The sequence below is a fragment of the Scomber scombrus genome, chromosome 20, assembly GCF_963691925.1.
Source record: "Scomber scombrus chromosome 20, fScoSco1.1, whole genome shotgun sequence".
In the NCBI taxonomy this organism is placed as follows: Eukaryota; Metazoa; Chordata; class Actinopteri; order Scombriformes; family Scombridae; genus Scomber; species Scomber scombrus.
The window spans coordinates 9580416-9593597 of record NC_084989.1 but is presented as its reverse complement, the minus strand read 5'-3'; the positions used below and the strand labels follow the sequence as shown (position 1 = coordinate 9593597).

The window sequence follows — 13182 nt, the reverse complement described above, 5'->3', positions numbered from 1 at the left end:
GGATACCAAAGAAATGATCCTTTCCTTTTAAATCTTTAGCTTTGCATTAATAAAATGCCTCATGGACACCATTAGGCCTCATCTACTCTCATGACAAGTTGACCAGCTAGCTCTTGTAGGATTGTGCATGTACTTGGCACATAGGTTTGATTGCAAACATTCAATGAGAACCAGTAATGTACAAATTTGTCAAGATGCTGGCTAATTTCTCTTTTTCATTTTTGCTAAATCAAAGAAATGATGTGTTCTTCTTTGGGCATATATTTTGCAGCACTTTTGAAAACTGAGAAAAAGATGGTGCTGGGGAATGCAACATATCTAAAAAATGCATTTGCACTGTCTGATACCTTGTGTGGCACCGGATTTCAGGGAACTACTCGCCTTCCACAATAAACCTTTGAATCCCTGCATGGTACCAAACTAGCATAGTTGTGCAACATCTACATCTACAACAACTCCTCACTCCTCAATTATCCCAACTATTTCCAAATGTTTCCTGATCGACTATGCCAATGCTTCTGTGCATTATTCCCAGCCAGCATGACTCAGATCTGGTTTATCTTTAGCATCAACATTTAATTAGAGAAACTTGGCTAACAATCAAGTGACTTGGCACCTAATAAAACATTTCTAAGTACTCCATGTACTCAAAACATTCATTTTACATAGGAAGCTCTACTTGTGATCCAGACATATTGTAACATGCTGATAGCAGGCAATAAAACCCAGCCCATAAATATTTTTTCCTTAATATCCATTTACAATTTAGACCCAACTTAGGCACATCCACATCTGGCCAGTCCCAGCCTTACCTTACTCTACATCTAGCCTTCTACAGGTATCAGTCTTCTTCACCATCCTCATCCCTCTCCTTACTGTAGCTTTAAATCTCTCCAAAGCCACAGCACCTCATTCAGCTCCATTCCCACCCCTGCCTCTTTCCCCTTCAGTGCCAGAACCAGTCACAGCCCCATTCCAAGCACCACTTCTAGCACCAGCACCATCCTCAGCTTCTTCCCATTTCCAAACCCATATTCCTCACTTCACAGAGCTCAAATCTCTTCCCTAGTCTCCTTCCCAAACGTAGTCCCAGCCACAGCCGGGGCTTCCATGTGCGACTGACACATAAATAACCAAGCCTGTCCGCCACCCAGGCAAATTCAAATGCACCTGTCAAAGTGATGAAGCACCCGCCCGCAGGGAAGCATTGTTTACATTTTCACTCCACTCTTCGCAAAAGTGAGATTCTAATTATTTTCCCACTGTAAATTAAAGCCAAGTGGGACAGAACTACAAACCAAAAGGATCATGGCAGTGACAGGAGAAAAAACCCAGCCCTCCTATGGATGAATTTGCGTGAAGGGTGGGAAAAGGCTGAGGAAAGTGTGTGGGTGGTAGACAGATGGAAGGTCGGCAGCTTTTGTCTTAAAAGGGGGAGATGGAGAGAGAGACAGAGATGGGAGAAAAGAGAGGCAGAGTGTAGCAAGTCTACTTCTGTTGTGCTCATTACAGACAGGGTCTACAGAACTTCAACCAACTGGAATACATTATGCCCTCACATTTCATACATAATAATGTGCCAAAAATGTGCTGCATTATTTTTCATACCAATGGACACAGAGAGCGAAAAAAAAAAAAGGCAGAGAGAGAGGGAAGGCGAAGATTTAATTAGTTCATGGGAACATGCAACTAAAAGGTAAAATTAGACCAAGAAAGGGAGACCTGGGGAAGAGAGAATGCATGAATGGTAATGATGGCTATCTAGTTTGGATCAATCATTAAGGGATCAGGGGGACTGACAGGCCAGTTTGTGCCCACGCCTTAGGCTCCTGTCCTGGACAGTCGCCAGCCTGGCTCAGCCTGCCAACCCATGGAGACTTCTCCTTCTCTTCTCCCTTCAATTCAGTCACACACATGTAGACAGGTACTGATGCATTGTACAGTATAAGTGCAAGAAAATGTGTTCAAATTTGAGCTTACATGGATGCACATACAGTATAAATTCACACTTTCCCAATAAAAGCTTAATATTTAAAACCTAGAGTATGGATAAGTCACTGTAGGGCCTTTGTTTATTAATCAGTCATGCATCTCAGCCTATGGCAGTGTTTTCAAAATGGTGGATTTAAGGAAACATTAGTAGACTGTGAGTGACTTTAGATTTGCTCCCTAGGCCTCTGATTAGCTCCTATTTTGACACTGTGTTTTGATTATAAGTGGAAAATTGCTTAGTTTTCTGCAAGGTCGCGGGGTCAAGTTTGGGAACTGTTTTGCTTGTCAGCAGGGACACGCCTTTTTTAATAATGGTCAACTCCAGACACTTTGTTTATATCCTACATGTCACAAAGTGGAGGAAAATGTCAGCCCGTAATATTTGTGACAGTCAAGGATGTGTGAGACAAATATATAAAAAACACTGTTCCTCTCACAGACAGCTATTACTAGACCAGTATGTCACCCAGTGGAAAATTACTATTTAATTCCCAGAAACTGTCTGCCCTCTTTTTAGCTGTTGAATGCAAGTTTAAATCCTAATTTAGGTATGAATATGGGTCATTTTTTTAAAAATATAACACAATAGAATACCCTTTTTAGAATGTAGTGCATTTATCCTTTAATCTCTAAGGCAGTGATGCCTTTTTTGGCCTCAAACTCACAAAACAGATGTCAGTAACAGGAATTCCAAATCCATCTCTTGACAGACTTTATATTTGTGCACACTTGAAAAAAAAAGATTGACATGTCAGTCAAATTTTATTACAAGTCACAGTAATTTAAAAAAAAGAAATAAAGCCTTTCCACAGGCGCCTGTATTTAAGTACTGATTGCTTTTATTATGCATTCATATGTGGCATGGTATGATTCGGTAAGTGTGAAATTGCATCTTCACCCAGAAAGACAGACAGACTATATTTGTGAACCATGGAGCCATGTCTGCAGCTGTGCCATCCCCACTTCCTGTACCCCTGTCCCTCCCTCCCATTCTCTGTGTACATTTGCGGTAATGTCTACAAATCCTGAAATTTATGTCCCTGCTGGAAAACATGGTTTGCTGTTTATAGTCCCCCACTAAAAGAAATAAGGCCCGTCTCCCCTGATGCAAGTCAAGGGACTGATGCAGACTCTATCAGATTTCTAAATACAGACCCCAACAATAAATCCCGGCTTGATTGGGTTTGAATTGGGTTAGCTCACTTGAATGCTATCTGCTTAACCCACAGCTGGCCTGTCTGCTCCATGCAGGCATTGAACCTAAATCAGTCACTTAGTGCTATCAAATGGAACAATGGTAGAGTGGAGAGAGCACTCAAGCTAGGGCTAGAAGCCAGGCTAGCGCCATAACGCAACACAACAGACCAGAACAGAGTAGTGTAGAGCAGACAGGCCCTCTAATGCTCTTTCCTTTTTGTGTCTCAGCAATGATGCATCCTGAGAGCCATGGTGCATTGCATGAAATGGCATCACCCAAACCGAACACACAAACACCTTTTCAGGCTTTTGTCTAGTCTTGTCAAGTGGATTTCATGTGCTAATTAGCGTAGGATGGTGGCATGGCTAACATCAAAAAAATCTATTTTCATGCAAGCCAAAATACATACACATGCACACCACATAAGGGAATTTAAGCAGGTGCATTTAACCAAAGTGACTTAGAGCATGGAGGCTGTATCCATGGTGTTTTCTATCACCTCTGTACAGCTTGGTTTATAAATCCTGGACTGGGACCTTAAACAGGTCACACCCCCACTTGCCCAGTAGGATGGAAAATGATTTTTTCTTATTGCCAGATTCAAGACTTTAAATGTTTAATGTTTCTTACTGTATCATGAACAAGGTGAGAGCCACTTTGTAGGAAGAGAAGTAGGATTTCTGCACACTCTGAGTTGCGTTTCCTTTAAAAAGAAAAAAAAACACCAAATCAACATACAAGCACTATCCAAACACACTGATTGCTGCCTTGCAGAGGTGCTGATTACTTAAGAAATTCAGGTAATCACTTTCCCCCAGTGTGGGCTGCGGCCAAGCTGGAGGCAAGGCACAGTTGAGGCGATTTCGTAATGAGCGTTGTCCCCACTTCCCCCTTACAGTACACACATGCACACACACCTTCCTTAAATGTTCCTAGCTAGTCTTCTTTCTCAATGCACTTGTGATCTGACATTTTGACAATGAGGTCCTTTCTTCTCATGGGGCTGTCTGGTTTGCAGTTTATGCAATGTCTCTAATTACAAGTGGGGTAATGGCTCCCACTGTTTTCTCGGTGAAGTGCCTAGAGTTGTGTTTGGCTAACCGTTTATAAGTGTGGGTTGACATCGATACACCACCAAATTAAACCTCTCCTTCAGCTTGACCCTGCCACTCATGGCCCGCTGAATGAGTTTGCCTTTTCCTTTTTCTGTATTTTTAGACGAATCATAATTACGCAGCCAATTAGGGGGTCACCTTGAGTTTCACAAACTACTTGAAAAACTTCCTCCTCTTGGTAACTCTGAGTGTGTGTGTGTGTGTGTGTGTGTGTGTGTGTGTGTGTGTGTGTGTGTGTGTGTGTGTATTTAGACAGTGGAGACTCGCCTCCCTTATGGTGATCAAAAGCATGTCCCCTTAATGTAAATAATTAATTTCAGGGTATAGACTTGGTTTACAGTTACGGTAAATTTAGGATTATATTAAGGTTAAGGTAAGGGTTAAGGTTAGGCAAGTAGTGGTTATGGTTAGTGTTGGGATAGGTCTCCAGGAAATTAATGTAAGTCAATATAAATTCCTCTGAAATGATGGAAACACAACTTTGTGCGTGTGTGTGTGCATGCATGCATGCGTGCGTGCGTGCGTGCGTGCGTGCGTGCGTGCGTGCGTGCGTGCGTACGGCTTCACTAGTCTGACACTGTGATGTCAGAATTAAAGTTGGAATTATGGCCTATATGGCCCCCTATAGTACATACATGTACACATATAAACACACACACACTTACACACACACACTTGAAAGGTCTCTTACATATACAGTGGTTAAACTATGCACACATACACATACACATACACATACACATACACATACACATACACATACACATACACATACACATACACATACACATACACATACACATACACACAACTGATCCCACACACATTCAGATGAAAGTAAAGTTGGGGTTTTTAGATGTGTGTTATACTTGTGTAGGTGTGTGATGTCAAGCAGAGGCCTTGTGACTAATTGGCCTTTGCTTTGCAGACTGGAATATAAATGTTGGACCTATTTAGAACAAAAGAGTTCTCTCCAATTTCCATTATATTTTCATGTATGGTCGGAATTCTTACAAGTCAATATAATTTAGTCAATATAATGTATAAGATCTACCATAATGCATGTTCTGTACACATTCAAACCTTCACCAGCAGACACTATCAGAGAGCGAGAGAGCGTCCATGATCTTCACACATGGATGACTTCGAGTTACATGACCTATATAACATGTTACACGCTCCGCTTGCTCCCTGTGTCTCACCCTAATAGAGAAAGGCAGCGCATTACAGGTGTGTAAGCCCCCAACACACACATGCACATGCACGGAAAGAGTCCTAAACAACCCTGCCACCAGGATTATACATATGTATGCATGATCACAAACACAACCTGTCTCCTTACCTGCCACAGATCAGGCCCCATAGGACTCATGCACTACTAGGAATTAGCGCACAGATGTACTGTACACCAGTGGTGCTTATTTGCTGCCTGCAGTTATATGTAATTAAAATGAACAGCACAGTGCTTTAGATGGGAAGGTTTTGAACATAACATCTGTCTTTTTAATAATCCAATCTTTATTAAATATAACACATTTTTTGTCCTTAAGAGCAGGGGCCTTTTTGAAAACTCCCTCTTCTATCAAATTCACATTAATTTGCTTTTTGTGTGTCTTCTGGGTTAAATTTCACTACAACACACTAACTTTTAAATGCAGTACACCATTTTCACATCAGACATTCTGACATATCATAGCAGGAATAGCACAGGTGCAATTCATAATAATAATGATGCCTATTTTCCCTCCCAAATTCATCATCCTGGTATAGTGAATGATGGTTCACCATTATGAAAAACACACCAACAAGATTGAGTTTTAATATCATTATATCCCTTCACATGTGCGCTTGTTTAGGTGGCAGTCTACGACCATATCTGGACAGCAGAGGACCCCTCGGTGGGCTCTGCAGCCCCCATTGATGACCCTCATAGGGAGAGTTACCACCTACCAGAGGGTGACACCAGCATCCATGTGGCAGTCTACACCCTGTACCTGAGCGGTCTCAAACAAAGATACAGGCACTTCCTCCGACAACCAGATGGGGCTATCACTGAGGTGAGTGTATACAATATGTACAATATATCCACATACATGACCACAACAAACCCTCTAAATCCATTATTTTAATAACAGGTTATTTAAATCATCTTGATCTATATTAAAAAACATAGATTATCGGAAATTACTTTGTTATAAGTTTGAACAGTATGTAGTAGTAGTATTTCATTCAGATGTTGATGAGTGCATATGTCATCTGAATTTCTCAGACAGACAAATAGACCATACTTACAATAACTTGCCAACCAGTTAAAAGGAAAAAAAGGTGGAATATCAAATAAAAAAAGCAAAAGCCTTTTTAGAATAATCTATATATGTCATGTAATAAATCAGGTGAAGTTTAGATGGTTAGTTACAAGTGCATCCTTATTCAATTTGAAATTATTTCTCTGTCTTATCTCTTCTTTTTCCACTTTGTCTCTCATTCTTTGGTCTTCTTATAACTGATGTTTGCATCTTAAAATAGAGAGAAATTCAGAAAAAAGGAACAAAGGGAGGGGAGAAGAAGAGGGTGGAGAGATGTGTTGGAGGTTCACAAAACACTCCCTCCTTTCCCCTCTCTCTCCTCCCTCTGTGGTGAGAGAGGAGAGGAATAGATGGAGTAACTAGTTCCTTATTTAGTACAATAAGAAGACAACAGTACAGCTCTGTGGTGTGAAAGGGTGAATAACCTGTGACTGAATTTTATGTTTTCCTTGGGCAAAACCAGATTTGAAATTATGACTACTTTTCAAACAAAAATGACAGGATTTGCCTTGAGACACAAATCAAGACTTAGTTCAACATGTCAGTGTAACTACTGCTTGCCAAAACTTAGTCAACAAAACTCACACTGCTTCCTAGTAACAACAATTCACAGTTTGTATGGTGTGATATAAAATCAAGCACCTCAAGGACTATACTATGATTTATGATGAAATGCCATTTACCGAAACAACAAAGTACACCATTCTACTTCACTTTACTGTGCACTGTAATTAGTCAGGTAAGAAACAGACTGATTCACAGATTGTTACCTAATTAAATGAAGTGCTTTGTGACAACTGCTGCAGTGGCAAGAATTCATTCCTTTCTTCAATCATTCTGTCAGTCCCCCAAGAGCAACCTGGATCATCCCAACAAAATTAATATTTTGAAGTTTGAAAGTCAGAAGAGTGAGGAAGTGTGTGTGTGTGTGTGTGTGGGGGGGGGGGGGGGGGACTAACAATTAGCTCTGAGGCTCTATTGCTTTCTAATGGTTCTCCGTCATAATTTGAATGATGGCGAGCTTATGTGAGTAAACACACAGCATGGTATATTTATTACTGGTGTCGCGCTGTCTGTATGTGTGTCTGTATGTGTGTGTAGCCTCTAGACCTGTGCACAGCAGATGAGACATCTGGGGGGAGTTGTTTATAGTCAAACTGAGCACACACAGACACATACAGATTCTCAATTCCTGCACACACACACACACACACACACAAAATACATACACAAATGCATATACTGACACATAAATATTACACCTACAAGCATGACACACACAGCCGTAGCTTTCTTTCTAACCTGCTGAGTGTCATAGAGGCCACCTTCCATGAAAGATAGGTGTTACTGTCCTTGGAAAACATATACACACACATACACTCTATCTTACTCTCAGTGTTGCTCTCTTTTTTCTCACACACTGTGTCCCTTGGGTGTTGCTGTCTGTTCTTTGCAACTTAACAGCCAGGGACCTCTAGTAGCAAGAGATGCCAATGGCATCCTCTTTCACCCGCTGGTAGTGGGGAGCGATAACACCGATGCGCAGCGTCGCCAAGAGAGCACTATGCCATTCCCCTTCGCCTTGCAGCATGGACCCTCATTTTACATATTCAAACCTAATTCTCCCCTGAATATATAGACTGGTTTTATGTATAGAGCAAGATCCGGGAACCACCAAAGGGCATTCCCAGTGCTCGGAAGAACACTTGAGCTGATTTTATTAGTGCTTTATATAATTCTGGCAGCGATACACACATGCGACAGGGTGCTGTGTACAAACTGGCCTTCAGATGTAAGGTGACAGCTCCTCAGAGAGAAATAACAGCAGTGCAGGCACTTCCACAAAAATTAAATAGATAGAAAATAATATAGAATGAAATAGAAAAAAGCTCTACTATGAGATTGACCACAGTAATGTAGAGAAGTCTGTTCTTAGATTTATGACACGTTAAAGCAAGTTTATGGATTTTCCTGTACAGGCTTATTACTTTATTCAGTTATCTGAATAATAACATGTTTTATGGTGATGTGGTTACATTGCCATGTTACCAGAATAAGTGCTATACAGCACTGATCCTGTTTGAGACTAATGCAATTTGTTTTACTTTCAGCCAAATATGCCAAAGTATATTTGATGTTTTCACACAGGATTATACTTTTTGCAAAGCTTTAATATATCATTGCTTTTGAAAATACTTGTTTGCTTTTTCTTATTATTTTATAGCATATTTTCTGTGTTAAAATCATTAGTGTGGGTTGACAATAACAAAAAAACATTTAACCTCATCTGACTGTGTAATAATGTGAGTCCATTCTCTTTCCCAGTTAGTTAAAAGACTAATCCCGCTACTTAAGAAGTCTGTTTCCATTTACTGAGGAAATATTGACGGATGGCTCATTTCCCTCAAACAGCTTTGTTTTCGCAGGCAGTGTCCTGGACACCAATGCCCCGAAGGACTTGCTCCACCCTTAGACTAATATGACCACAGCGCCAGGGGCCAGTAGATTTGCATAAAACCCACACATTTACACCCAAAATTTGTCTAAACGAACACCTTAAAAAGAAAGTCCTGGAAGAAGCGCCCTGAGCTATAGACACTGTTTGGAACGCACAGAACAGAAAGGTGTGTCCTGTTTGATTTGCTGAAGACTGAGACACTGAATAAAAGTAAGACAAAAGTAAATGTTTCTCTTGTTTATTCAGCCATTATTGAACTAGCTCTGTTGACTGAAAGTTTTCTTTTTCTTCCTGCGCTGCATCGTTAGCAAGATGTAGGAACCAAGTGGAAGGAGTGAATTTGAAGTTGTGCGTGTGCAGTAAAATATCATGATAATGAAGTCTTTATTGACTTGCATATTGAATTCTGTTTAAAGAAAGTTAATATTAATGATCCATCATATGCTCTCATTCTGCGTTTTGCCCAAGGCAGGTGTGATATTGACCATGTTGAAGGAATCTTCTAACTGAAACCACAATACAAAAAGTTAAAGCAACGTTCCCATCAGTGTGCTCCAATAAAAGACATTAAAGGTAAAGTGAGGTGTAGCTTTTCAAACACTCATTACCTATAAACAGATGTTCCCCAGCTGCCAACTCGCAAAATGCACTGCTGACAACAACTGTTAGGGCTGAAATTATGCAGGGAAATGCATCTATATAACCTAGGACCTTCAGAGAAGGCCTCATAACCACTCTGTCTGAAGAAACAAGATGGCTGATGAAGAAATTAATGCAGGCAAAGTCATTATCTTCCCTCCTAAAACCACAGTGGGTTTATGTCCCCCTGTGCCGTTTTTTCTCCCGGGCTAGCATTTAAGTGTCGATGGACTTATAAAAAGATAGGACAAGCCAACTGTGCTCCTTTAGTCTCCTTTCCTCCATATGGGAGGCAGCAGCATATGCAAGAACTGGCTCAGCTTCTGTAAAACTTCCATTAAAGATGCACAACTAAGGCTCTGCCAGCTTGAATATTACCTCTCTCCGCAAATTATTTATGGCTCGGAAAAAACGCTGATGATGAGCATCTCCAGCGACTTGTATAAATAAAAACACTTTTTGCTGCAATTTCAGCTGTTTTGTTTTTTTTGTTTTTCTCCTCTCTTCTCTTTTGGGATGTACTTAACCGTTTGTAGAAACAAAAGGTTTGCTGTTTATTCACAAAGTAAGATTTTAACAGTATTGAATTCAATTATTTTAACCTCAGCAGGGATGACTTTATTGTATTATGCATGTTTGGAGAATATCCCCTTTGTAATTTGTAGATTTTTCTAACAACCGCGGCACAGCAGACAAATAAGATGATGACAATAATGACATCGATGACGATGATCAGATAAAGGAAGAAATGGAAGGCAGAGCAATGCAAAGTTTCATAAGGGGCGCCTCATCATCATGATATGCCATGAAATCTCTCATTAACGAGGACCCTTTGTCTCAACTCTCCATGACTCAGCCCACCGTCCCTTTGCACATGAAGACGCTTCTTCGCCAGACCAATATTGACCTAATTTAGCATGCAGAGAATATGAAGAAGTTAACCTTTCGAAAAACACCTTGCAGCAACATTAATTGACAAACCGCATCAATTCTCCCTCCTACCCCTCTTTTGTAATTACTCTGCTGCACGTTTGATTGCCGCTGCGGAGCTGAGGACCCACGCTTCATTTGCCGTGAGGTCATCAGCAGCCCTCAGAAATATGAATATGATTTATACAGGAAGTGAGTGTGCTCTCTATGCGGTGTGTGTGTGTGCGCTGTCTTTTCTGTATGTGGTGTGTGTGTGTGTCTACAAGAGACACAGCGAGAAGAGGCAGAGAGAGGGGAATGTCCTTGGCTACTTACTGTATGTTGCATGAGGAGATTAATGCCTCCCTGGCAGCCATATCTGCTTAGCAGGAGGACTTCTCCAAAGTATACTGCATGTAATTATCTGGCAAGTTTATACTAGTTTTAGATAAAGAAGCACTCTGTGTCACATTTTTCAAGTTTGCTCAATTGCTGCTCTATCTGTGTAATTTGCAACTTTAGAAAAGTGCCTGCCTACATTTTTGACACCACGTACTTGATGCTGCTGTTATGAAATTTATAGCTGTGTGGAAGGAATTCAGAAGTAATTTATACATATATATATATAATATATAGTAAAAATATAGTGAGGTTTTTTTTGGTAAAGGTGTGGTTTATCATTTTATCATGGCTCAGAGCAGTGAGATTTAAGGTCTATTTCATATCAGTGTGTATACTGTAAGTAGGCCAACCTAGTGTTGTGAGAGCTGTTTCCCCTCTGGGACGAGAGGTAGTGTGTCATATAAAGTCTCCATTTCTGCTTCTCTTCCAAGTTCACTTCAAGCACCAGGACAGAGTTAGAGACTGTGCATGACAACACTACTCATAGGCCTAGAAGAAAATGGCAGTTCTCCTGTGAATCTCAGTCAGTGTCAATCAAGTTCAATCTGTACTTGATACAAAAGGCCCTGGAGTTTCTTGTAACAGTTGGGTTTAACATTGTTGCACTGTTCATTTATTAAGTTTATGTTCACGCTGCCTAGAGGAGCATTGCTGACTGCATGTGTGGGGTTTGGCTAAAGGTGGTTGGTGACATGGAGGTGGTTGGTGACCAGGCGAGCAGGATGGTACCGTGCCCGGGTCAGACATCTGCCAATCAGAAGCTGGACAAGGAAGGCAGAAGCGATCTCCACCAGCTACGGAAACGGAAGAAGCTATTTGGGCGTGAGTATTGTCCTAGAATTTAGATAAATTAACCTCTTACTTTTTCATTTAAAAAAATCCTCAATAATTTCCTCAAAAAAATGTTTACACAGTGTTTAACATGAAAAAAAGACAAGTTGAACCCATTCCCTTATCTCACATGTGACCTCTTACATGCACAAATCTTTGTTTCATGCAGTTTGTTTAACAAAATTTACACCGTTTCACTGGGTGTTTCATTCCCTCAGGGTCCCATCGTGTTGAGCCAATAGGAGGAAGTGGGTGTGGCTCCAATTTTATACAACACAACCTCAACCAATGACATCAAAGCAAAGAAAGAGACCCAAAAACTGATGTAAGGTGTCTTATCAACTGTCTTTTTGACTTAAGCTCTGTGAAACATTCAGAATGGTTTCACGTCTTGAAACCTTGAATAATGTCTGGGTTTTTGTTTGTATTTATGAAATTAAAATACATAATCTTATTAATGTTGTATTGCTGTCATTAGTTGAAAACTGTAAGCTGTACTATACAGCAAAAATAAAAAATAAAATCTGCTTAAACTAGTTTATTACAGCTTTATTTAGTAGGATATTCACAAATGTACTGTATACAAAAATATCCAAATATCCAAATAACAAAAGTGGTCCTGTATATTTTATTAATATATATTTCTGAATGCCACCATAATGAAAGTAAACATACATAGTAAATGTATAGGCCGTGTAACCTAGGAAACAATGTTCAGTAACACTTCTAATGAATGCAGGTCATCAGGTGTTCAGTTCTGCCCCAACACAATGAGAAATGAAGATTTTAAAAGTCACTAATCAGAACACCAGTGATAAAATATCAATATTGGCCTCACATTAAGCAGGATAATTTTCAGGCCAGCTTGATTTGTATTGAATATGTGTCTGCTAGCCGGTGCTCAGTGTAATGAAGTGGCTCACAAATCAGGCCATAATGGCCGCCTACTTACACATATTGCTTAATTAAAGGTTGTGAGCTTATTAGCATGTGTCTCTGGCACAGGGCGCAAGGAGATGGGGATCCAGGCTGATGTCGTTGAGGGCCAGGCTTTAAAGGTTTTATAGATAGCTAACCTATCATACTAAACCCATAGCCCCCTCCCTAAAATTGGATCTTAATAACCTGTCATTTTCATTGATGATGATTCTCCTTTATGGGCGGCCGTTACAGATCAAGTTCTGGGTCTTGTTGGATGACGATAGTGGCCATTCATGCTCATCATTATCAGGAACACACCTTACTTTGGCCTTGAAGTTGCTCTTCACCTCCATGTTTAAACCATTACAGTCATGGCTCTGGGGTGCGGTGCACACAAATATAACACATTCT

The 13182-nt window shown here is 40.4% G+C and overlaps 1 protein-coding gene across 1 annotated transcript in view; it reads left to right on the top strand.

Moving 5' to 3' along the window:
* Positions 1 to 12917, top strand: part of ofcc1 (orofacial cleft 1 candidate 1) — a gene marked incomplete at its 5' end in the record, with an annotated part of 74942 nt that extends 62025 nt beyond the window's left edge. The window contains 3 exons of the mRNA XM_062441978.1: positions 6162 to 6362; positions 11700 to 11841; positions 12856 to 12917. Coding sequence (XP_062297962.1) covers positions 6162 to 6362; positions 11700 to 11841; positions 12856 to 12917 — 405 coding nt within the window. The remainder of the gene's footprint in view (positions 1 to 6161; positions 6363 to 11699; positions 11842 to 12855) is intronic.
* Between the last annotated feature and the right edge of the window lie 265 nt (positions 12918 to 13182).